This window comes from Acanthopagrus latus, chromosome 9 (genome assembly GCF_904848185.1).
Source record: "Acanthopagrus latus isolate v.2019 chromosome 9, fAcaLat1.1, whole genome shotgun sequence".
Classification (NCBI taxonomy): Eukaryota; Metazoa; Chordata; class Actinopteri; order Spariformes; family Sparidae; genus Acanthopagrus; species Acanthopagrus latus.
The window spans coordinates 9470410-9496771 of record NC_051047.1 but is presented as its reverse complement, the minus strand read 5'-3'; the positions used below and the strand labels follow the sequence as shown (position 1 = coordinate 9496771).

Genomic DNA, 26362 nt, shown 5'->3' with positions numbered 1-26362 from the left:
CAAACAAAATGTAGACAACTGACTTGCATGATATATGGTGCATATTTATAATAGTAGCTTACTGCAAAACTGCATTTTTTTTTTAACCATAACATGTTATTGTATACCGTATAATAAGTGTACACTTTTCTGTCATGATGTATATCACTTCGCTGCTAAAAGAAAGCGGACTCACTGCTGTATCTTATTTTGATTTGAATTTCATTGATTGCCATTATTAGTACTTATATATAAGTCAATGAATGATAAAACAATTCATCAGAATTAGTTAAATGTAAACCTCTTTCATTCAGGAAACCCTCAGATTTCACATCTACTTGTATTTGTTTACAGGGCAGACCTGCCACATCTTTGCAGCGTCTACGTATATATGTCTGTGGTCGGAACAACAGCTGTTGTAAAGCTGTCTTTACTGCAGCAACGTGTCGCTATCACATTTGTTTTATTGATGAAGCAGAAGTTTGATCTCATGCCGGAATTGCATTATTTACTACGTTAACATGACCAGTTGGCAGCACATATGCTGTGAACAAGAGCGTTTGCTACTTTACAGGACTTCGCGAACGTCTCATTATGGTTATAGCTGTACACAATCTGGCCACTGGTCGTCGCTAAAGTCCAGCCAAATATTTCAAACCATGACGCTGATCACAAGGTCCCTTTTGAGCTGTTCTGGAGCTTTCAAGCTTACTTCATGATCTTCATCAGCAAAACCAGTTTACCTAGTTTAAATGAAATTATAAATGTACGGTTTCCAATGTTTTTTTTTTTCCAGAACACTTGAAGGACTACTTGTCCATGTTGGACATGTCCATATATGTAAGAACTTGCTATCCATGTAACATCAACATATAGGGACAGCATACAACCAGAGGTTACTTGGTGAATTTTGCTGTCTTTAAGGCCCAGCTAGCTTTTAGCATGCCAACATCAGTAAGACATCTCTGTAGCACGATACAGAAACACCTTTGACATAACCTCAAATCTCCTCTTTCTACACATTCTGATGAACATTTTACTTGACTTGGCTCGACTTACATGTTGCACCTTTAATGTCAACCAATAAAAACACACCTAAAATAAAATCGTGTTATTTTATTGTTCGTTGCGTGTAAGCATGTACATGCACATCATGACACAGGAGAAACCTCAGAAATCGTATTGGTAAAACCACTTTTATTGATTTGCAGCCTCACATTGTCACAAATCTCCATAGTGTTGGAAAGGTGTTTTGCATTATTGTACACATGCAACAAAAGAATCAGTCCAGATTTTGCTTCGTGTCGTCGATGCTATCCGGTCTAACAAGACCACTGAGCATGTATTCACTCGTGCATTTCAAGTAAACTATGTCTATTTGCAGTTTTTTTTTTTCTGTCATGAGTGAGCTCTCTCCTGTTGTGTACAAGAATGATCCAACGCAAAGCTCGTTATGTTCATATTCATATTTGAGTAACACACATTTAGCGACAGCACCGAAACGCATGCTGCATTTATATATATATATTTTTTAACAAACTGAAATATCACTTTAAGTCAACCTCTTTTAGAAAATGATTGCACAGCTTTGTTCACAGTTTTAAATCTACTTTCTTGGTCCCATTATTTACATTGATCTATTTTGTCTCTTAATAAGCTGTCTGTATTGAATAGTGTAGATAAGTTGTAGTGCTACTAGACAGCTGATTGCATATAATGAGTCTAGGTATTAAAGTACTCTGTAATGCTTTTTTTTTTAAAGTTTTTTAGTCAAAGTGATTTTGAGTGCAGTTTGAGCTACAGATGTTTGGCATACCTCCATAATCATTCATGCATTTCACTGAAATGTTGGTTTAATATTGTGCAAACTTAAAGGCCCATTCCATCTGTAACAGTGCCTTACATCAGGCAGGGAAAATGGGAAACAAAATGGGACGTTTGTCTTCCTTTTCTGACTCAAGATCGTAAGAATTCAGTGGCGCTGTCAAGGAGGAACGCCGCCTCGCTCAGCACCGTTGCTGTTCCCGAAGGCTGCGACGACCTTCTCACGCTCCGGGTACATTCATATAGGAACGGAGGTGACCTCAGCATTCACAAGTTCCTGCTTCCCGCTCTCTCTGGTCCCACAGCTGCCTGCTTTCGCTCAGCTGCTTCAGTCTCATGGGTTTGTGGCTCTTGAGTCTGTAAGCCAGAGTCAGAAAGATAGCGTCGACATTGTCCCTCTCGGCAGGGTCTTTGGCCGATGTCTCGAACAGCGGGAAGTTGTAGCTGTCAGCGAGACGCTGCGCCGCCGAGGTGGGGACCTCCCGGCGGTCCCGCAGGTCACACTTGTTGCCCACCATGATGCGCGGCACCATGGGCCCCACAGAGTGTCGGCGGCACTCCTCGATCCACTCAGGGATGCTCTCGAAGGAGGAGAGGCTGGTCACGTCGTACACGAAGATGACAGCATGGACGCTGCGGTAGTAGTGCTCCACCATGCTCTTCCTGAAGCGCTCCTGACCCGCCGTGTCCCAGATCTGCAACTGACACAGCAGGAAATATATTGTGATATGACTAAATAAAATTTAAAGCCCACCCTCCAGTCAGAGGTGTGTTTGTCTTCTTGTTCCTACAGCTGCATGTGGGAGCTTCACTGTGTAGAATGATGTAGGTGCAGGGTTTGACACAAGAAGGCTTTTTGTTTTTTTTTACATTCATAGCCAAATGATCTTTAAAGGTCCAACCTGTAAGAAAAGTTCATTTTTGAGTCATATTGCCAACTCGTACAATACTGACACTTTGGGGTGGTAGGTCGGGACGGTCGGCACCCAAAAGCTTCAGTATTACTTGGGAAGGAGACACGAAAATCAACTTCTCTTACAAATAGGACACTTAAAAAGGACACAGAAGCCCAAAGCCAACAGTGTGTTAATCATCCGCCAGTTGTCTTTGACTTCCCAATCCAAAACTGTCTGCGGCATGCCACTGAACATACGTGTCTTAAATAATCAACCACAGATGCAGAGCTTCATTTCTACAAATGACTGCTGGGCTATGTTGGCTGTGTAATGATCTTGAATCTTAAAATGAGAATTACAATTGAGGTGCATTTTTGAGGACATTTGGTGAGACATACCAGTGTCGAAGGAACATGTCACCCTGTAAAGACTCAATGAGGAATATGATGCATAGACAATACTTACTGGTGGACAGATTCCTGCTAGGTCTTTTCATGGATTTGCTCACAATAATAACAGTAATATAAAGAGTGTGTGACTGGAGGGTGGGGTGTACTACCAAATGTATGCACCAGTGAAGGCAGCATGAAATGTAATCAAACCCTGAATATGCAGAGCCTGGGAGAAATGAGCATTATTCCATACAGATCACAGTGTTAGGCACCAATTCATTTTCATTACTAATGGCTGGATTCCATTCAGTAGCATCAGGCTCTGGGTCCTGGTATTGTGCTCAGGCTTGGCTTACTGGCCCACTGTGGTCTTCTGTCTATGACAAGTCAAAATATCAGCTGTTACAAAACTTGTTTGTGGGTATCTGGTATAAAAATTAAAAAGAAAAGAAAAAAAAAACATACTCGTGTTCCCCTTTTGCTGTGCAGGCCACCTCCTCTTCTAGGTGCCTGATGTCTGTCTGCTATATAAAGTGATGATCTCATGGTGTGTTGGTGTGTAGCCCTGCAGCTGGTCATTTTAAAGAGGTAGGCCTGTCTGTTGTGGCGGTGCGATCAGCCCGCACAGCCGCTGGAGTCAGACAAACAGGCTCCAGGTCAGTTTCTCCTCTGTGCCCGCCCATGACCGCAGCTCGGTCCCACAGGCCTGGTTATTCTTGCAGGAAGCCGAGGTGCGCGTCTCACATGAACACATTAAAAACATAGGTGTCCTCTCACCTTGATGATCTCCCCATCGAGATCCAGCGTCCTCTCTCTGAAATCGACCCCGATCGTTGCCTCCGGGTTCTTCAGGAAAGTTCCCCCGCAGAACCTGTAAGTCAAACACGTCTTCCCCACGTTTGAATCTCCGATGACGATTAACTTGAAGATGCGAGCCTGTGCAGGCTCATAGTCGCGGTGCGACGACAGCTCTAAAGAGTCGTTTTGACTGAAAACGGTGTCAAATTCGTCCCCAGGTTTGTTTTCTATTGCCATCGCTCATCTTCTCGCGGTCTAGATGTGAGCGGCGCCGAAACATCGCGAGAACGTGAGAGGCCAATGGGTGTCTGTGGAAAATGTGTCACGGATGAGACAGCGTCCCCGTTATTTACCACTTTACCCACATTTCTACAATATGTTTCTAATCCTCTGTTTTATTTCGGACATTCTTCAATAATCAACATGTATTTTCGGTTTCTACACCTCTTTACAAGAGTAGTGCATAAATTAATCATATATGCACATAGACTATTAGACTTTTTAAAGCCTAACACAGGGTATTTTCCTCCTCCTATTCACTGCCTTGGAAATAGTCAAGGGAGAAAACTTCAGTTCTTATCATATCTAAAAGTGGTATTTGAAGTTCTTAAGGCTAACTCGAAATTGCATTGCATTGTGGGTAATGTAGCTTTTGAGAAGCAGTGAAATGGGCGAGCTTTGCACCATTTATATTCCCCTCATTCCTCTTCCTTGTCAAAACCTTATGCCTACATTACCCACAATGCAAACTGAGCCACTGACTGACACAGTTACAGACAATTTATCAGATCACATGTAGCTTTCTCTGGAGCCACAAAAGGCTTTGTACTACTTTTTTCACATATGCAGTAGCATTCCCCAGGACCTGTAAACACACTTTAATGAGAAAAAATGGTAGAATTACCCTTTAAAATAGTGCTTTCCTGAAATAAAGACCTGCTACAGTACACCTCATTAAGCTCTCAATATTCACAGATCCTCTTATCTTCATTTCTCCCCTGTATTCAGTTTCAACATTTAGTTGGATTATAAACACCATTTTATCAGCACTTAGGAATCTTGTATTGGTTATCATCAAAAAAATAAAAATACACAAATGCTGCTCTATATCAGTTGCAGATGTTTATTTGACACATACACCAAAACAGCTTTATAATCCAGATCACGAGTGTTAGCACAGCCAATCACTCCTCACCTTCTCACACACACGCACAAGTTAAGATTTCACTTCTATCCATCATAAAGAGAGACAGCAGCAGGAGCTACACTCATTAACTGGGGGGAGGACAATGGCTTCCAAACTGTTTTTTGTGGGTTTTTTTTGTTTTTATATATACACATGCAGACAAAATGTCCTTCACCTAAAACAATTCATCAGGACCAAAGAATACTTAAAACACTTGAATTTTGATTCCTAATTGTAAAATAAATGTTAAATTACAAAAAAAATTTTGATAAGAAAACACACACACTCAAAATAAATTTCATAAAATTTGTCATTTGTCACCAAAACCACTTTTTTTCACTACATCAAAACAAAAACAAACATCAATCATGGCATACAGGCAGAAGCCTAAACCTGAGTGAGCGTACAGTGCATTGGCTTCTTCTCATCGTACTGTAGTTTCGCAGCACCAGCAGTGTGTATGACCTCTTTGTGTGCACTGGCAACAGAAAAAAAGGACAGCAACATTTTAAGCCCTGTAAATGACCAGTTGTTTGTCATAAACATGAGGCACTTGAGCTGCCTGACATCCCGAGCGTCAGTAAAGATTTAATACCAATCATATGCAGGTGTGCTCATTTATTCAAGCTAAATAAAAAGTTATGAGCAAATATTTCTGTCGCAAATCTCCTAAACATACATAACACGAGCATTAAAGGGATCTTCCACCAATAGTCAGCTGGAGTGCAAAGTTTGACCTATTATGTCGTTCAGAGCTCTGGAAGAGCTTTGTCAAGTATAAATAAATTCTTGCTGCTTTGCAAACCAGGAGCGGAAACAATGTGGGTGTTCACCAAGAAGGAAAGCTCTGACAAAAAAAAAAGCAATACACTGCATTATGGAGGTGGTTTTGTTATGCCTCCCTAAGAATCTGGAAAATGTAGCAAACAGCCTCCTGCCCCACGTTTCCCCGCTCCAACATACCGGATTCAAATGATCAGCTCATGAATAAATTCCGCTGAAGCCTGATAACAACCAGTTCATTTCGATCTGGTGTGTTGGGGCTCAGGACCAGGATTACAAAATACTGCGTATATAGACCGTGAACTCAAGAGCAAGAATGGGCATCTTCGCATTTTGGCTTCGATCAATGTGTTTGCTAGACGCGCATCCCCTGTTTTCTTTTCCACGCTGCCAGAAGTCCTTTAATCTTGTATTCCAAATGTCATTTTGTTTTCTACATGGATCTTGATAGCCTTATTAATTAAATTCTCTTTCCCAACAGACATTTTAACTTGTTGCAGCAGGGAAAGCACAGATGGAAGCAATAACATTAAAGATGGCTCAGTTCCAGCAATTAATTATCTTGTGAAGAACACCTGTGTTTGAAGTCTAATTGTCTGGTGCTCAGGGGGCCAAAGTTTCATTCCACATTTTCCCTCTGGTCTTGTGACATCAATCCTCAGTTTGGAAACCAGTGCATTCTGGGAAGTGTAGGATTCTGTGTGTCTAAAGCATTTAAATCATCAGTTCTCATCTTTGTTAATCTGCCTCTCACCAGTTCCCCAAATTACACTGAGGTGTCACAATTTAGTTCGTAGATGGTTCAATCATACATTTGTCTTGAGTAATGGTGTAATAAGGTATCTCTCCAACATCATACTGTCAGGACAGGATAAAAGTGGAAGAACACAGTCCTCATGTCTCAAACGAGAGCCCCTTTCAAGGCAGACAATTTGACTTGTCAAAGAAGGAAAAGCACAGGTGTGACCAATGACATTAACGATGGCTTCACTGTCTGCTTGTCCCAGTAAGTCACGTAGGTGAGGAAGCTCGGACATTACCAGAGCCCTGTAAGTAGCTCAGCCAAATGGACTGCAGCCATCATTAATTCCACCTGTGCCTTTCCCTGATTTGGCGAGACAAAATGTCTGCCATGGAAAGAGACTAAAGCCAGATTGTGACAGCCTCCACTGTAAATGACTGGCTTTAATACTAAATTGAATGTGGATCTGTGACCTCCTCTCCTGGCAGGCAGAACCCTGCAAAAACCCATTTAATTATAAATAAGTTAAACTTTTCTTTGACACAATTGACACATTTCCATCACCAGTTCTCATCTGAGAACGAGCTAGAGCTGCCAGAGTCCGAGTCTGCGTCTGTCAAACCGTCAAAGTCCCAGTCGGCACTTGAGCCGCTGTCGTCGTCCTCCTCTGTAGAGAAGCTGTGCGCGGAGCCCAGGCATGCAGGGTAGACGCGCGTAGAAACGTACACGGGCCCAAAGGTGGACACATACACAGCCATTACATTCTTCCATGTGTCCCTGGCTGGGTCGTATTCATGGATAAGGACCCTGTTTTTGTTGTGCTGCAGTAACGTCTGAGTGAGGAGGAGCAGCTTGTTGTTGTGCTGGATCACCTGGTAATTAAGAGCGCGGCTGTCGATGGGAATGTCACCCAGCCTCTTCCATTCCCCCCTGGTGGGGCTGTAGGCTTTCACCACGGGGATGTCACACACGCAGATGATCTGGTCCTGGAACACGCAGGCCTTGTGAAGCTTGTCCCTTCTCAGCGAGCCACAGTGGCGCCAGCGGTTCCTCTTGGGATCGTAGCAGAGCATCCTCCTTTTATTCACCACGTACAAGTGGTCATTTAGTGCCACCACCTGCATTTTACCCAAAGAATGAGGCAGAGGAGCCACAAACGTCCACTGGTTCCGCTGGACACTGTAACACTCGACCTCCTTCAGTCGGGCGTCCGTCACTGGATTTCTGCCACCCAGAAGGTACACATGGCCATTGAGATAGCCCATGCCAGAGTGTATCCTCCCCAGCGGTCTCTCTGCCAACTCCTGCCAGCTGTTGAGCACCGGGTTGTACAGCCAGAAGTGTTTGGAGAGATGGGAGGCTAGGAACAAGTTGTTTTCAGGTGAAGCACAGGCGATTAAGGACTCCATGGTGGACCGTTTATAATCCTGGCTGCTGAGGTCCTGTAAAGGCGGAGCCATGAAATACAGGTCCTCCGAGTAAGGGTCGCAGCACATTATGTTATCGTTGGGCAGGCCGAAGAAGAGGATCATCTCTTTTGCGCTCACGCCTATCCTGTGCTTTGGCGCGTCCAGAGTCGCCGACATTCCGCAGCCGTCCTCGGCCGACCGGTGGAAGAAAGAGGCGAGGTATTTCTCGATCAGAGGTCTCGCCATGAGGCCCTCCAGGTAACACTTGTCCTTCTCGGCAAACAGGTTCCAGCGTACACAGGTCAGCGCCTGCAGGGCATCCTCTCTTTTCTGCGGCGCGTTGGCCTCTATCCACTGCAGGGCGGCCGCGCACACCTTCCTCTCACAGTCCACGTCCAGGGTGTTGAGGGACAGCAACTCCTTCAGCTGCTTCAGGTCCAGCTCGCACAGCTCTCCCCCGTTACACACCTGGTTGAAGTTCTTGGCAATGAAAGCTTGTGCGTTCCCCTTCAGCTCAGGGTTGTCATAGGTGTCCGCAAACTTCAGTATGCCCACGCAGTTGGAGAGGTCCAGCCTCCTTGACATGAACCCAGAGCAGGCTTTCCTGATGTACTCGAGCTGGAGCATGTTGGCCGCTGCGTACAGCCTCTGGACGTTGCCCTCCGTGATGGTCACCCTGCCCGTGTAACAATAGTCGATGATGACGGACATGGACTCGGCGTCCACCCCTCGGATGACCACTCTCTCCTGCATGCTCTCATTCAACCCCCCGGTGAACATGCTCTTGAAGTACGGGCTGGCGGCGGCCAGCACGTTGCGGCTACACAGGAAAAGTTGATCGATGTCACCTCTGGCCGACTCTCCGCCGGGCTCCAGCGACTCCTCCTCACACTCGACCCCGATGGTGACGTCCCCGAGCAGCCGGCAGTCGTACAGAAATTTCAGCTCTTGTATCAAACCCCGAGCGTGCTCCACGTCCTCCAGCACCTCGGGACCGCTGAAGAAACTCAGCGCCGAAGCCATGGCTGCAACTCCGGTGAACAGTTTGCCGTTTCACGTCGTCGAAGGTCCGAGATAACCGGCTGTCAAGCGGTTTACATGCTCAATAACGCGGAGGGGTCCGTCCGCCGATGCTGACACATCCGTTTATCAAGCACAATCAGACGCTGTGTGCTGTGGAAAATACATTACCAACGATTTAGCAGCGCGACGGTCGCCTGTGTGTCTGAAAGCCAACACCTCTCGGTCTCCAAATGGTCATAATGTCGACGTACTCTACATTCATACTCTACAAATTATATCCCGAGAGTCGCTGTTGTATTAGTGTCAATTTTCCTTGATTTTTCTGGTCAACGCTGTCATCTGTTTTGAGTCGAGCAGACGTTCACGGAGCTCGTAAAATAACACTGTCTTCGGCCGGGGTCGGAACTACATTTCTGGGAAAATTACCAAAATAAAGCCCCATTTCATGTAAGTGTTGCACGGATTAACCTCTTTTCTCACTCTTTATCAAACTTAATAAGACCTCTAATTGTTTCGGTGCCAGTCTTCACGTTTACCACATTCCGCTTCTTAAATATGTCATCTTGACCCAAAATGGGACAAATTGAATCTCTTACTTTGAAGCAAACATGGCTGGCTTCCGCGCTCGTTCACACAACCTTGCTAAGACAGGCACTTCTCTGATTGGTCAATGTAACTGGGTCGAATTACGGTTGGTTGATCGAGATTAATTTGAAATTATAAAATGATTTTTCTTTTAAATTAGTATAATTATAAAAATCTAAATGTACTTTTACCTTTGAATTTGAATTTTGAAAATCATAGCATTTAGTATTCATTTTGAATTTGAAAAGTAGATTTGTCCAAATCTATAATAAAAATAACAACAACAACAACAACAACAATAATAATAACATTATTATTAATAATAATATTAGTAATCATGATAATAGCTTATCAAATGCAAGCCTTATATTATTAATATTATTGTTCTTCTTCTTCTTCTTCTTCTTTGTGTTGTTGCTGTTGTCATTATTAACAACTCCTGTGAATAAAATCATGAGTTAAGCCCATTTGCAATTAATATTCAAAGATATACATCCTCACTACACCTGGAATACAAATTCTCTGCCATTACTTCTCCCCGCTGGTAGATGGCACAGAGCAAATCAACCAAACATGCCACCATACTTACGAACTAATAATCCATGGGATGTCTGAATGCAGTTCCTGCTGCAACATCAAAAATTCACTTCACTTTCAAATTCTACTGCAGTTTTATATTCACACTGCACTCTAAAAATAATACCCCTTTATGAGGGTATTACCACACAAACCACCTCTCTATAAAGCATCACATATTACGTCAACCATACAATCCTGTTCCAGTATTCTTGCTCGACCAAGCACACTTTCATTAGCCTACTTGTAACCCATATAAAGTAGCAGTCATACTACAACCTTACTATTCATGGTAACAGCTGTCTTGCACTTAGATATATGCTGTCCAGTGCTGTTTTTTGTTGTCTTATGTCTAAGCTTCTTTTTATTATTCATGCACGTAAGTCTAAATCCTTTGTATCTATAACATCTCACCACAACCAAAGGTGCAAGCAAACAAGCAATAATCACATTTATTTATATTTATAATATATAATTTGCATATTTATCATTTCTGTTATGTACAAGTCATTTTTTACATCACTGTAAACTGAACAACTTTAGATTTGTTACTGTTCTTTGGACAAAATAATTTCAAGATGTATGGCAAAATTGTATTGGAATAAAAGGAATTCAAGATGGGTCCATCTTTATTGCAAAGCTCAAATTTCATACAAGACATTAATTGCAATGACTATATAAATGGCTCTAATGTGCTTGTTCAGTGACATTTGTTACATTTATATCATCAGATAACTGTGTACTTCTATACTATAAACACAACCAGAGCCATGCGTACTCAGACCCAGCTTTAAGTATATCTACGGCTAAGGTCGTTGATCCTGCGCAGAGCGTCCTGGTTGTGGATGGTCTTGTGGACTGTGATGATGAAGGGGAAGGCGGAGGGCAGCTCAACCCTTCGGCTCAGCTTCTGGTGGCCCCAGTGGAGGCAGCGCAGCCTCTCAGCCAGGTCCCGTCTGCCTGCCTGCTCCAGTCCGTCTTGCAGCAGCTTGGTCTTATTGGGCTTATCCCATGATTTCTCATACCTAATGAGGATGGACATCGGAGAAACATCTAAGACTGAAGAAGTGAGCAGGAGAACAGGAGTGTAGTGGAGTATTAGTTTCAGGCTCTACAGTGTGTAAAAAGCCTGAAAGTCATAGCTCAGTAGACCAAAGGAAAACCTAAATTACCCCCATGGTGATATCCTTGTTATCGAAATTACAATATCAAGTTAGATACACACGCACACACACACACGTTACCAGCTTTCCAGCATGCTCCTAGCCTGGACACTCTTCTCTGCAGATTTGGTGTGGAACCGGCCTATCTCAGTTCTGTTGAAGCCAAGCTCGTACGCCAAAACGGTCCACTCAAAACCGAGCTTGCTGGAAATCTCCTGCAGTGTTTTCAGGTTAATCACAGCATCCTAAAAAAAGAAAAAAAAATCATCATCATCAACAAAATGTCTTTGTTGATTGAAGCTACATGACAGTGAAAATGAAAACAGATTACACATACCTCTTGGGCTTTGTTGGGCATTATCTCAAATTCCAAAAGATCAGCAGTGCAAGCCACACTCTAAGAAACCACCTTCATAAACCTATTCTAACAAAGATTCATATGATATATTAAACATACATTTACACTCCAGGATTCCTTATTGCAGGCAGAGATTGTATTCACTTACCCCAAGCTACAGTGTGCCACAAATGAGCGTGGTCTGAGTGTTACTGTGGAGATTCATCATCAACATACTAATCTGTTAAACATTAGCCACTTTAGCTCCAGGCTCCCCTGCAGTGATAACATGTCAGCTTAGACAACCCTCACCTGCTACCAGGTAAACAAATGTACTGTGCTAAAATTAGATTCAAGTCCTTTTTTGCTCAAGACTCAATACAGCTTATCAATAATTAACCTTGATAGCGATTGTATGTTAGCAGAGTGTGGATGTGATTCATGTTGTTGTGAATCTGTTTCATTCACTGTATTCTAATTCACCAGGATCATTTCGCAAAGCGAATGTTGTTTGCTCAGGGTACTTCATCTTCAGGCCCCTGCTGCCTCAATTGTTTTACATATCTTGGATAATTTTGTGGAATGTGTAAAACATGTAAAACTCAAGTATTTGCATTTGGGAAAATGCATTTTCAACTGAACAACTTGCCTCACAAAATGACTCTCTTTAGACAACCTGGTGACTGAGGAAGGAATATCAGATAGTGGTTGCAGCACCCCTAGAGCCAGAAATTGCATATTGTGCATTTAAACATCACATGTTCCTTTTAAACAAACAAATCATAAATCATTCGCTTAATCAAAAATTACATCTATTAATGGCAACTGTGAGTTCATAATGATGTCAGCCTGTCACTGTGCAGAGCAGAGTGACAGCGCCATCTGCAGTTGATTGTCACTGTTAATCCCTTTGAGAAATGAACTTTCTTGGTTTTCTTTAAACCACCAAATGAACTATATATATATATATTCAAGACAGGCAGAAAAAATACAAACATATTTTGAAAGGCTTTTATTCACTTTAAAAACTCACCTCCTCTTTAAATTCTTGTCATCCATAAAAAGCATCAGGACTCTATGTGCAATATCATTGCAGCGATCATGTTTACCAAAGAACGTTAAAAAATCTCAGCTCTCGTGTAAACGATAATGGAAAGGAAGAAGCTAAAAGATAATGTGTGTACACTTACTTCAACATGATGCCATACTTAAGGAACAGAGCGGATCATTTATTTTAACGTGTTAATCACTTAAAATTAAACTTGATAAAAGTGCTGCGAGGTCCAGCCAATAAATATAACTGACATGAATTTCACTACTTTTAAAACAGGCACGGGATGTAACACAAGGTTCAACTTCATATTTGACACCACAGACTGACAAAAATGAATAATCGAAAAAATTAGTCATAAGAAATCATTAAAAGCATGTACAAAAGCGTGGCCTATTTAGTTCTAATCTTTCAACTGGAGAGAAATTTTCATTCTGTTGAATGAAAGCCTTAACTATCCACAACGACAACTCAAAAAACACATATCAAAGAAGATCCAGTTCACATTTAACAAGTTATTATCAGAATATTGCCAGGTTGATTCATAGTGTGTCAGTCTGCAGGTAGTAAGGTAAAGATCCAGCCTGCTGGACCCATACTGGTTTCACTCATTACTTCGTCCTTCAGTGAAGTGTAGTGCTTTTCAGAAATGTTAACAGTCACTCTCTTGGGTCGCAGCCCCAAGAATGGGCCCTCCTGACGGCAAAATTTTCAATCAGTTGGGTCCCATGCAGCGTTACCCTGTGCACCTCGTGAGCGTCAGTTTATTTGGGTTCAGTAGCAGCCGTCTCTCCAGCTGCCGTCCCTCAGGGCACTCAGGGCAGCCAGGCTCTTTGGAGGAGTCAGCAAACTGCAGACGGAGAGAAACAGACCGAATCAATACCTAAATGAATCACATAAAATAAAAAGAGGCATCATCACCAGGCTGAGTAAACTCATAAACAGACTGCGTTCACTTGACATTTAACTACAGCACCCCCCTCAGGACAATCAGTGTAAATGTTTAGAGACCTGTGCTCTGTCCCAATTTCACACTATATTCTTGAACAGTTATGGGTGGCAAATAATGATTATCTTCCTATTAAGTTTTTATTTTTACAATTATTCAACCAACCATTTATCTATGGCTTACCAAGAAGAGCAGCAAATTCATCAGTGAGAACTAGGAACAATCAGATATTTGGCACTGCTTGAAAAATGGCTATAAATCACTCATCAGAATGGTGGCTGGTTTGATTTCTCTCCATTGACTAATCACTTAATCGACAGAATGTGCTCAAATAATCTTTATAGTATACAGTTTTTACAACTGCTAAAAAATTGAACATATTTAACACTTTATACTAACAGGAAATGCTAATAATATGTAACATTGGAGGTAAATTAAACTACAACTTCTGAAAACCAATTAAGCAAACAATAAAAGTTAAGTGTTCTTGTCAAATGTATGTAAACTTCTGACCACGACTGTATGTCTCACACATATATGCTTTTAGATGCTGAAAAAGGAATAATAGTCCAGGTTTTACAATCTGTATTCAGTCTATCTGCCCTTACCTGCGTGTTGGTTGGGCGATTTTGCCGGGACGAGGAACTCCACTTGTTCCGACAAAGGAGGCGGGGCGAGGAAGGGAGCTGCGAGGGACAGCTGATTGGTTGGCGCTGGCTTTAAGGGGCTGCATTACCAAACTGCTGCTGCTGGGTTTGAGGGGCTGTGGCAGCGCAGCACTGCTGGGGATGGAGTGTAGACTGATGGAGGTGGACAGGGGGGTGGAAGTGGGGCCCTGCTGCACGGTGGGGCTTACGTAGGCTGTGGCTTTTAGCGGGTGTCGGGGAGTGGTTGGGAAGTTCCCCACGCTCTGGACCCGCTGACTGAGCTGCCCTGGGGAGGGAACTGACACACAGCAACAGTTAGAGGAAGAGTCGGATAAGAGTGAGTCTAAAATCAGAGACGGAGTTGAAAAATACTGCGTTTGGAATGGCGCTGCCTTCAGGAAACAGTGCTCTACATTCACTCATGAATAAAAATGAGCCGTGTATGGCTGATTTATTCATAGACATGAAGAAGAGAGTCTTACTGGAGGACTGGAGTCGCGCAAGCCCACTGGACGAGTCAAAGCTCTGGCTGCTCCGGAGGGAGGATATCGTTGGCAAGGAGGAGGGGCCGTGGGAGGGTGGGTTGATGGGGGAAGCCAGGCATGGAATACTGGGAACACTGGGCATGCTGGGAGCTCGGATCAGGTTGGGCATGCTTCGCCGTAGCTTGTCTATGCAACCATAGCAACAAACCAGATCAGGTATGGTAGGTGTCCACTGTGTTTGGAGTTCTTAACTCACATTTCCAGCATTAGAGGGATGATTTAAAGGTTAAATATTACACTCATATTACAGCTAAGCAGTACACCAAAATATGTTTCTGAAGACATTTGGGGTGAGAAACAGGTCTAACAGTAACAATATCTTCATTCATATTTCATATTCGCTGCCTATTGGTTCCATTTAATAAGAATTGCATGGGCAGTGTGTGTCTGTTTAATCCCAGAACCTTTGTGAGTTAACAATGCGCAACCCCCTCATCTAAATCTTGGTGAGAGAGCAACATATAAAGCTTGAAAACACTCATATTCCTACTCACTTAATTAAACTGCCTGTCACACATGGCATGTGAAAGCCACAGAATCAGCCAGTCATGTGATGCAGCCACTTCATGCAACTGACAGAACAGACTACACTGACCCATTGACCCTAACATGAGGATGCATTTTCAATCCAGTATCCAAGAGCACTCTTTAAATCCTTCTTGGCACATAAAGAACTTGTCTGGTCAGAAATTAGGGACATCTTGAGTGTGGGTAAATCAGTCAAGACGTTGGTCTAAACTGGACCATTTCACTACAAATCTGTCCCCTTGCAGTCATGTTGCTATTCCGGAGCATATCTATCAAGTGATCTCACAACTTCTAGTGGACAAGGAATTCATCAAACACTCACCTGTGCTATTCCTGTACGCTGTGTGTGTGTCTGCGGTCAGGCTGGAGGGTCCAGAGTACTGCGAGAGTCCACTGAGTGAAAACTGAGGGGAGGCTGAGCTGCGTCTGCAGTCTCTGATACTGGAGAAGGTGTGAGAGTGGGGCAGGCTGCCCCGCTGCATAGAACCTGTGCGGAACAGTCTAGGCTGGGGAGGAGGGAGCTGGTCATAGCCCTCGTCTTCCTCGTCCTCCTCCTCCAGATCCATCTCACTGCGTCTGATGGAGTGTAAGGAGAAGCTGGAGCTGCGACGACTGGCTGTGGCTGTGGCTGAGGTAGAGGCGTAGTCCTGTCGGAGACCTACAGGGTGACAGATCAATGCTTTCATCTGTGGAAAACGTGATACTGAACCTCTTATACTATATGATACTATACATTTCCTCCCAGAGGCGCCTCTCATCCATTATTCAGGCACTGAATCCAGATCAGACTAAAGCAGGGCAGTTTTTCCTGAAATCTCCTGCATAATTTAACAAAATGATGGCATATCAAGACACCACTGCATGCTGAAGTTCAACTGTTCAAAGGTCAAACGTTTATCTTGATTTTCAACAAGCAAAGTAGTGATCCATTTCAGCCTGCAAACAATACAATATATTTTTCTTGTTAAGTCTCAAATTGCTTAACACAAGATGCAGGCAAAATCACATTAACTCTTCTTGGAGAAGGGCTTTCTGCAACACACTCAAATACTGCAACTAACCGACTCCAAATCAGTGAGCATCAGCTAAAGAAAATGAGATTGATGAGATGAGATAAAACATGCATTTTCCGTGTGTGTCCTTGTTGTGCTCTATGATTACCTAAAAAAAACATCTCTATCCTCTTGCTATAAAACGTTGATAAAATATAACAATTCAAATAAAAAACTTTTTTAATACACAGCTCCTTCTTCCTCAAATTATCTACAGGAGGACCTGAAATTGTCAGAGCTGATTTGAGCTGAGTCCTCATGGTCAGTGTCACTGCTCCTCCATTTTCACATGATTCATTTTTACCTGTTTATGCATCTTCAGTGTCCTCGGTCTTGTGCTGCAGTTTGCTGGATATTGTGTCCACTTATTTGTTCTGTTTGACAGCTGTGATGTGTTTTTACGTGATCCAAATAAAATCACTGAGTCGTCAATAAATAATCATAGAATTTGCCACAAGATTCCTCGCTCTCTGCCACACACATATACAGGGTAGTGGAGGGCTCAGTGTATTGCTCAAGGACTCTGCTAGGAGGTGTCAGGAATCAAACCACCAACCCTAATGATAACCCTAACCCTGATAATCATGGCAAACTCAAAAACCATAAACAAACTCAGAAAAACTGCCAAAACAGACAACACTTAGACAAAACTAAGCAACAAGAGTAATGTTTATATTTAGTGTAGTGGGGTTGAATAAATTATTCAGCTATTTATTTGCATGCCATGTATCACGACAGGGACTTGTTGCAGTATTTGCAGGGGTGATTTCTTTACTGTGAACCATAGGTCCTTTTTCATCAAGGTTATAATTTGTTTTCTCTGTCCTATGTCGTGCATGCAAGACGTGAGGACGGTCGACTCACTCTCCTCCTGAAGTCGTGCCATGACCTCCACATCCGTCATGTCCTGCAGTTTGTAGCTCATCGAGATGGTGTCATCCTCCAGCTCTGACACACCCACCTCACTGTCCAGGGAAGACTGGGGGCTGATGGCAGCGTGCCGACGGCCCACATCTAAAAGCACAGGAGGGCCACATCTATATTACCAAGATATCTCACTTTCCGTGGCCAAGAAACATAAATGCAGATTTCACCGTCAGGAACTCAAGAAGATGTTTAAGTGACATTTAATAATTACAGATGGATGGTGACTCATGGCAGATGAAACCACGGAGGGAAAATGAATGATAGAGCAGAGAAGGAATAGTGTCAGTGAGGTCTTACTGTGGAGAGTGGAGTTTGACAGGAAGGTGGGCGCTCTGTCACTGAGGCTGCAGGTGGGCCTGAGTGGAAGAGTCGGCTGGAGGTAAGACGGACCTGGTGATGGCAATGGGGCTTGAAACGAGAGAGAAACGCAAAAAAAGAGAGAGAAGTTTCAATCACTGACCACCAGCCTGAAAAGCAAATTAAAGATCTGCACTCAGTGACATAAAAAATATGGAGGAACAGGCCAAGGGGCCTCCTTTTTGAGTTTTAGCCTGCTTATCTCCATCTGTCTGAGGGTATGATCTTATAATCTCTTCCTTGTAATCTGATTTCAAACTGCAACTCACAGGTTGTTTAAGAATCTGGGTTATGTTTATACAGGGAGCTCCAGAAGTGTCTTGGAAGCAACAGACGCTTTTGGCTCTGTGTGCTTATTGCTTCGGGTCTGAAATGGAGCGAGAACTCTGACGTCAGAGGAAAGAGTTTTGTCTCAGGTTTATTAGACTTTAAATGCTAAGCCATAAAATAAGCTAATTAGCCATCATCAGCACTTTCTGTGAACCTTTCTATTAACTGTTATTTTGTTATGTTGGTATATTTTAGAAAGCGGGCAGCAGTGGCCTGGAGGTTAAAGGTGGAGCGTGGAGGAATTGGATGAGTGTGTAGGAATTGGCTAATCCAATGATTTTTCAAATGATCTACACTAAAATTCTTACATGGTGCACCTTTAAATAAGCGGGCTTGAATAGCGTGATACCATGGTTGGTTGAAAATGACAAAGCAGCACTGTTCTGTGGTTCTGTAGAAAGGCAGTTTCCCAGTGTGACTGTGTGAATGTAGAGAAGGGCGTTCCAAAAATAGAGACAGCACTGAATCTACCCTGGTTAAATAAAAATGAACACAGCTGAGAGTCTACAGATATACTAGCAGCTCTTTGGGGCTACGCCTGCTCACAGCGGTGCTTTCTGCTAACGTCAGCTTGCTAACATGCTGCAGACATTTTTCAGGTCATGTTTAACATGCTCATTCTCCAAGCTTAGCATGTTAGCATGCAAACATTAGCACTAAACATATAGTGCACCCGAAGCTCGTAGAAATGTCATTAGTTCTGCAGGTATTTTGACCTGATGATGGCAGGCAAGATTTGTGCCGGACCATCCATTATGTGCTGTGATACTTAGAATAATTTACGTGCTGGCCAGTGGAAATAAAACAGAGAATTATCTCAGTCATTTGGATTCATCCCCTTAAAAAAGCCGCACTTTATCTCTTGCAAATGTCACCTCAGTGAAATATCGAGTATCTTTCTACTTGGTCACCTACAGCCATCAAAGATGTGTGATCGACAGAAAACAATCAATTACATTAAGGCCTGTCCCTAATGAACCATATTAATTAACACATCCACCTGAATTACGCCACAAAACAGATTAGAGTGTGTCACTGATCTAAATGATCCTCAGAAGCCCCTTAGATGTCACGTTACTGACCCTTGTGTGGTTAGCAGGAGTTACATGCATGTGTAGTAGATGGTTGTGTTACCTGGGGACTCGATTAGTGCAGCAGACTTAGAGTAAGGCAGGACGGGGCAGCTGAGGGTGGAGAGTCCCTCTATGCAGCTGTATGGACGAACGGAGGAGACACCACGCCTCCGCTTAGCTGGACACAAGATTGTAGCGGAGGACATGTTAGTCTGATTGCTTTACCATGTAACACACACACTCTCACACACCCACACACGCATACAGTCACTGCATCGATTATATCTGAACTCACTCTGGCCAAATGTTAATCTGCTTTTTACAGATCAGTATTGATGTTTTTAAATGATTTGGTCACGGCTTGGACAGAAGAGGCTGATACAGTAAGACGAGGTTTAAGCTTACTGCAGAAGCTTATTGGGCTAAACTGCAGATTTTTTTTGGAGGGATCTTTGGATAAGCAGGGATTGTGCATGTAGGCTACATCCCATTCCCAAAATCAGAATTAGATCTACTATGGTCTACTTTGGGATGTGGAAGTTATGCTCATACTGCTTACATATGTTTGTTTCCTGCTGTATTAATGTCATGATACAGCACTGTCATAATATATACTGTCATTACGGTTTATACGGTTAAAATTATCTAAATGGCTATAACAATGTTTAAAATATAATCAATTAAGTTTAAAGATCAGTAGCAAACCACTGACATCGAAAGCTGGACAGCCCATTGATTTTGGGTTGCCAGGTTTTGTCTCTCAGCTCAAGTCTATTCCTTTTTGACAGTGTATTAACAATCTGTAAAGCCTTAATAAACAACAGTTAGTTACAACTTGCGAACTGTTCAAAGGTTTAAGTCCTTTCCTTTTTCATTAATTATTGCTGACTAGCAGTGAGTAAACTTGGCTTGGAATGACATGACTGAGGCTAGAAAATGTGCGTTCAGTGTGTAAACACTGAGGTCACCCCCACTGATTAGCAGTCAGAGAGGCACACACCTGACAGAGTGCAGCATTTGGCATTCCTGACGCAATTAGGCTCAACCACTACTGGATAAAACTAGCATTCACAGCAAGTTAGGCAAACAACAGCTACTGGAGCTCAGGGACAAGGATGTATTCATGACCCAGAGGGGGAGCGCCAACCTCCACTGAATACTGCTTTAGAAAAAGAGGAGAACCTTGAACCGTACACAGACACTCACACTAATGAGCATCCAAACAAACACTAACAAATTTGCATAATGGAATCCCAGTTTGGACACAACATATCCACAGTATGGGAATAACCGAACACAGAAAACTCTTGAAATCAAGGCACACACGTCAACACAGTATGTGTGCAACGGTACAAGAGTCTCTTGCACAGGCTGTTTGAGGAGCAAGTGCTGAGCAGATCGGCCTCAAAAACCCAGTTAATGTAAGCATGGTTTCTATGGCAACCATTTCCCTGTGCACGAGTGTAGAAACTGTTAAGTGCCAAATCTAAAAACTGGGTCCAGTAGCAAATGTCATTCAGTAGCACACTATCCTGCTTATGAAGGGTTTTTGTAGTATCCTGGTTATGTGTTTCCTGTTATGAACATCGTGTCCTTGTGGTAAAGAAAATGCTTAGAAACCAGGAGGTTGTGGCAAACACAATGTCCAGCCGTGAGCACAGGTGGGTCTTCAAATTGTAGGTTTCAGTATAGTAAATGGAAAATAGTCTACCTGCTCAAATGAAAATGAAAGTCTGAGTTGAACTGCAGTGGATAAAGTGCATGTTCACTCCCGTCCTCCATTACTGGTGATTACAAAAAAATCCAGCTAACACCTAAGGTGACTCAGTCGATGCAGTAATGACAGATTTGCTGGATGTGAGTCAAATGCCGGAACCATCAGCATTAGCCATCAGAAACATGGGTAATGTTATTATCATGTATACAGGGAGCTTAATAATATATCATTACTGGTTAGTAGCTGTTGCATGTAAATGTCCCAGTATATTATATTATAGATAGTATTTTATCGACAGCATAAACCTAACCAAGTGTGTTTTTCTGGCTAAACTGTGACAGAAAACTGAAAAAACAGAGAAAACTAAACAGAAAAACGTGTTTGCTTGATTCATGATTTATGGCCAAATGTATGAACTGCTATAATAGATTCTTGAATCCATAATTTAACATCTGTATGGAAACTGGTACCATTTTAATGTTCATCTGTTCAATACTAAGCTGCGGCTGGTAGCTTAGTGAGCTTATCTTAGTGTAAAGACTGGAAACACAGGGTGAACGGCTGGCCTGGCTCTTGCAGACGCTTCGGAATCCACATACAAGCACCTTGAGAAGTGCCACAACCAGAGCGTAAAGATGATAATTTATTGGCTGGGCGCATTGACTGCCTGGAGTCTCCACCGCTTATCTGACAGGCTACCCGTCTCCCTCTGTTTCCAGTCTATATTTTCTAAGCTAAGCTAACTGGCTCCAGGATCCAGCTCCATTTTGACCATGTGAGACATGAGAGTGGTATCACTACTCTCATCAGACATTTGGCAAGAAGGTTAATTGTTTATTTCCTAACATTTGAATTTTAAAAATGTTAAATTTCTGTTCAATTAGATTGTTTACCAATATCTAAAATCTAAGCTGGAGAATACATGTATACAGAACCACTTGTTGGTGGTGCAGTGAACTTGGTGCTTTTTACCACTGCTTCACAATCGTCTCTATACTGCTTTCTACTGAACGCAGAGTAATGCCATCCAACAGCACAGCATGACGTCCTCCAGATGGAAATGTGTTGTTTTTTTCTACAAGTAAAGTAGAAAATCCCTTAAACTGATCCTAATTGTTCTCTAGAGATACAGATAGGTGTAAATGGGAGTCCTTCCAGCTACCACAGACATAATCACTCTGTGGGGAAGTCGGCTCTGGTACTTTAAAAGCCATTAATCTAAACGGAGTGAGTAAATGGTCAGACGGTGGGAAAACGAATGAGCCGAGTGCAGAGAAACACTCCCACGGCTCAGAAGCTGCTGCAGAAATCCTGCCGCGCGTGGAGACATTTTGTGTGAGAAATGTGTCACGCAGCTTACGATCACATGTCGGCAGCAGCGGGGGAGACAGATGTCCACATGTGGCAACAGTTGAAGGCCATTAATCTGAGCTGTAAGTCCACTGTACCTTGGTCCAGTCTGTGACAGAGGGTCATCTTGGCCAGCTCCACCTCGGGCCCCGGGCGGTCCAGTACCTGCCTGCACCACTGGAGAGGGCTGAGGATACTCTCACCATGCAGCTTGGCTTTGGGACTCACATACAGCCTGAAAGACACAGCGGGACCCACAGTTCAGTCCTGACACCTTTACAGCACAGCTCATATAGCTGCTTTATAGAGAACCGGAGAGGCGGAAAAAAAAGCTGGAGGCTGCTTTACTGTATATGAGGGACGAATTTGACAGCGGCAGTATTTCTTAGATGCGTAGCCCAGTGAGTCAGGGACAGCTCATAACAAAACTTAATCCACGACTGTGCGAAGGGAGTGATTCTCATAAAAATCCAAATGCCAAGACATCCTTAAAGTTCAACATTTCCATAGGGAGCAGTTGTCATTTTATTGGCAACAACACAAACTGTGACACAAACAAGAATTCAAGAGCCGACGGCTTCGTCCAGTGCAGCGATGTATAGGAAGTGAGTGCTGCAGAGAGGCACAGGACCGTCCGTGACAACACCTCCTCTCATCGTGGGCGGTAGATATTTCAAACGCTGAAACAGTGAATCAATTAATAGGTTAGAAAAGGAACAAAAGATTAACCAGGAACAAATCAGTTATTCGGTTAACTGATTCACCGCTTTGGTCATTTTTCAACCAAGGAAATGCCAAAATATCTCTGGTTTCATCATTTAAGCCCCAGTCTTCCTCATGTATGAAAGCACACTGATCGTCGGCTAACAGAACACAAATTTGACGATTCTACTTTGAGCCCTTTAAAAAAACACAGAAGGAGATTTTCACACTTTCTTGACATTTAATGCATCAAATGATGACTCAGTGAATAGAAAAAAAACAGTCAAAAGACTACTGAAATCAACCGCTGTGCCTCAGCCACACTAAAACACAAGGAAAAACCTCAGGAAAGTGGATCCCCATTTTATCAGCTGCTCCAATCAAGAATCTGAATGTTGCCATTATAAATAAATCAAAAAACCAAAAATATATGTGTGAATGACTTGGCTTGTGACATGTTACACCGGAGTGGCATATTCCCGGGCTGTAGACAAACAACAAAAAGATGTGTCACTTCTTTGTCATGGAGGAGGAACATGAAGTGAGAACAACTGACATTTCATCCTGCAACCAGGCCGCAGTGTTACACCGACTTGTGGGTCAATTACTGATGTTAAAGGGAGTGTAGATCTGCCGACACTGATGCTGGATCCCATCGGCGCTGCATCCGGCTGTGTGCTACATTTTTCCACATCATCACATCTGATACATAAAGCTGCAGACGGTTGAGTAGTCAGCGTGTGTGTGTGTGTGCTACCTAAGTCAGCAGATACAGAGCTTCAAAGTAGTTCAGCCCGGGGCTCACCACTACACACAAAGCCAAGCTGTTTCATCACTGAAGGGGGTCATTGTTTCTAATTCCATCCCACACACTGCTGTCTGGATAGATACCTATGCATGCGTGCGTGCAAGGTGCATTCTGGGATGTCAACACCTCGAGCCCGACCTGTTTTTGTTCTTTTTTCTTGTGTCTGCCAATATTGCACCGTGAGATGGATCGATAGTGTGATCAATAGGAGAGTAACGTTACAGGGTAGCATTACACATGATGTCAGTAAACCGTGGCTTGGTTGACAACCCTGTGGCCTGTGTGTAGCATCTATTAGGGTCAGACAAACACAAGGGACGCCGCTTCACGTAGTAACGATACTGTGGTTGATGCAGACAGAGTAGTTACCAGCTATCAGGCTCTCCGACCGGCAGCACGACGTTCAGGTCCAAAATCTCAACCTCGTCCAGAACAGTTGTGGCTCCCGCGACGCCGCTGTCCTCGCCGCCAGCGGCGTCGGGAGACACCGAGCTCGGCTGAAAATAGGCGAACGGCTCCTCGACCGAGCCTCCTCTGGGTCCGAGGGCGCACGGATGCGGCTGTGTCGGGCTCGAGGTGCCGTATTTGGCGGAGAAGCTGTCGCCCGGACACGACGCACCGCCGCGCAGGCACGACAACGAGGTCTGGAGATGAGGGCCGACGGAGCAATTGTTTACGGCGTTCGCTCGCGTCCGCAATTGTTCGTTTTGCTTCTCCAATTTTCGGACCAGCTCCTGGAGCTTCAGCACCTCCAGCTCCGCGTTGGTGATTTTATTGTTGCCATTGACGTCTGCCATCATCTGGGGGCTCAACACCTCTGCTTCCATTTGGTAGACAGCACATTGAGAGGGGTAAACAGCACGGCCTGCCTGCGGAGGGTCCTATTCAATTGAGAGAGGGTGTCCAGATCCCCCCCCCGTTTGTAGCCACTCTACACACACTCACACTCACACACACACACACACACACTCGCGCTCACAGATACACACACTGATGCTGCTGCTGCTGCTGCTGGGATGACTGCTCAGCCTGTTCCTGATTGGTCAGCAGCTTGGAGTTCAACTCCCATCACACCACTGCTGAGGAAGTATTTATTATGGGCGCCTTCAACACACACACACACACACACACACACACACACACACACACACACACACACTAGCTGTAAAGAGTATTTGCTCTTCTTTGACGTTCATGTTTTTGTTTATTAGCCTCTGAGTCACACACAGCTAAATCATTACAAATACTGAGGGCATGAGCAAACAACAGTAGCCAGCTGGCTCTAAATAAGTTCAAATCAAACATAAGTATGACCTGTAGCCCAGCCCTGCTTGTCCAGATTTACTCAAATAAATAAACCTTAGGAAGAGGCTACAGAGGAGGGATCCCTCACACAGGATGGACACACATGCAATAGATGTAGAAAACAGAACAACAAACTCACAATTTACAGATTGCATTGACAGAATATCTGATAAACTGTTACAATTTATATAGTATAGATATATGTTACAATTTAAACAATATAGATATGTGATACAATTTATATGATATAGATATGTGATACAATTTATATGATATAGATATGTGATACAGTGTATATTAGATAAATATCTGATACCATTTATATAATATAGATATCTAATACAATTTATATAACATAATTCATTTGCTGGTAGGTATTGCTAACCATTGCATAGCTAACTAAGCTGATGAATAGACTAACCTCTGTTAGCGAATATTAGCTTGTTAATGTAGCATATGACCTGTATAGTTAGAAGAGTTATGGAAGTTTAATGAAGTGTGATGGCCATAACCTACAAATCAACAATTAAAAAAAGTAGATTAACACTTGAAATTACAAAACATAACAGGCAGTCAGAGCACCCAGCCTGTGATGCTACAGTGACTTTCTGTTTGGATAGCTGATTGCTGCTGATGGGTGCTATGTATTGACAACCCATCTAGTTAATGATGTGTTGCTAAGAAATGTAAGTTTTATTTGTGCCCAGTAAATCCCTTGTTTGGGTGTAGCTAAGAACACGAATCTACACATTTTAGCATTTTAGCCAATACATTCCACTGTTGGTCCCTGAAACCCCCTAATTCCCCCAAGAATTGTGAAAACTGCAGGGTCATTTTCATGTCTATGTTTGTTACAGAGTAACATATTTATAAAATAGATATATTTAATAGTTATGGACTTGTGGTGGAGCACTTATTATCATTAGGCTTCCCTTGGAGTGTTCAGGTGTAACACAGTGCTGTAACAGACTTGCACTCAAAGTTTTAACTCATTTGAACTTGAAGTGCATGAAAACTCGCGCAATTGAATTTGTTTTATTTGTTTTTTGATTATTTTTCTGCAGACACTTTGGGTTTAGATTCCACACTTGGTATACTATGATACAGGATACATGTAATAAAGACAACACATTTTATGATATAATATAAAGATAATCCATTAAAATGTGATTTATTTATAATCTTGTTTGATCAAAATGAATTATTACCAGTTCAGTTATTACTGCAGAGTTGCATGTCAATTAGTAGAATTTGAGAAATTATGTTTTGTTTAAAAAAAACTTTCCATACATTGTCTTCATCTTTATTCTATCTTATTCTAGTAATGG

General features: G+C 42.9%; 4 protein-coding genes across 7 annotated transcripts; all 4 read right to left on the bottom strand.

The window, feature by feature from the left end:
* Positions 1-977: 977 nt before the first annotated feature.
* Positions 978-4329, bottom strand: zgc:101559 (uncharacterized protein LOC492776 homolog). 2 transcript variants are annotated; one of them, XM_037110965.1, is made up of 2 exons: positions 3869-4329; positions 978-2498 (listed from the first exon to the last, which is right to left on the bottom strand). In XM_037110965.1, the coding sequence occupies exons 1-2, from the start codon at positions 4124-4126 to the stop codon at positions 2064-2066; spliced, it is 693 nt and encodes a 230-aa protein (XP_036966860.1). In that variant the 5' UTR covers positions 4127-4329; the 3' UTR covers positions 978-2063. The 2 variants fall into 2 exon arrangements, with proteins under 2 accessions (XP_036966860.1, XP_036966859.1); XM_037110964.1 differs by having other exon boundaries at positions 1157-2504; positions 3869-4315.
* Positions 4330-4989: 660 nt separating this feature from the next.
* On the bottom strand, positions 4990-9740 carry kbtbd7 (kelch repeat and BTB (POZ) domain containing 7). The gene is made up of 2 exons (XM_037110125.1): positions 6039-9740; positions 4990-5553 (listed from the first exon to the last, which is right to left on the bottom strand). Exon 1 carries the CDS (start codon positions 9030-9032, stop codon positions 7161-7163), a length of 1872 nt encoding a protein of 623 aa, XP_036966020.1. The 5' UTR covers positions 9033-9740; the 3' UTR covers positions 4990-5553; positions 6039-7160.
* A 1064-nt stretch (positions 9741-10804) lies between these two features.
* On the bottom strand, positions 10805-11900 carry wu:fc50b12 (uncharacterized protein LOC103911624 homolog). Of its 3 annotated transcripts, none has more exons than XM_037109968.1 (4): positions 11863-11900; positions 11694-11775; positions 11438-11601; positions 10805-11218 (listed from the first exon to the last, which is right to left on the bottom strand). In XM_037109968.1, the coding sequence occupies exons 2-4, from the start codon at positions 11712-11714 to the stop codon at positions 10984-10986; spliced, it is 420 nt and encodes a 139-aa protein (XP_036965863.1). In that variant the 5' UTR covers positions 11715-11775; positions 11863-11900; the 3' UTR covers positions 10805-10983. The 3 variants fall into 3 exon arrangements, with proteins under 3 accessions (XP_036965863.1, XP_036965864.1, XP_036965862.1); XM_037109969.1 differs by having other exon boundaries at positions 11694-11780; positions 11863-11881; XM_037109967.1 differs by lacking the exon at positions 11863-11900 and having other exon boundaries at positions 11694-11845.
* Positions 11901-12690: 790 nt separating this feature from the next.
* Positions 12691-24751, bottom strand: slain1a (SLAIN motif family, member 1a). The gene is made up of 9 exons (XM_037108631.1): positions 24099-24751; positions 22318-22454; positions 19214-19330; positions 17690-17800; positions 17330-17479; positions 15736-16071; positions 14823-15011; positions 14302-14638; positions 12691-13594 (listed from the first exon to the last, which is right to left on the bottom strand). Exons 1-9 carry the CDS (start codon positions 24554-24556, stop codon positions 13519-13521), a joined length of 1911 nt encoding a protein of 636 aa, XP_036964526.1. The 5' UTR covers positions 24557-24751; the 3' UTR covers positions 12691-13518.
* Positions 24752-26362: the final 1611 nt, after the last annotated feature.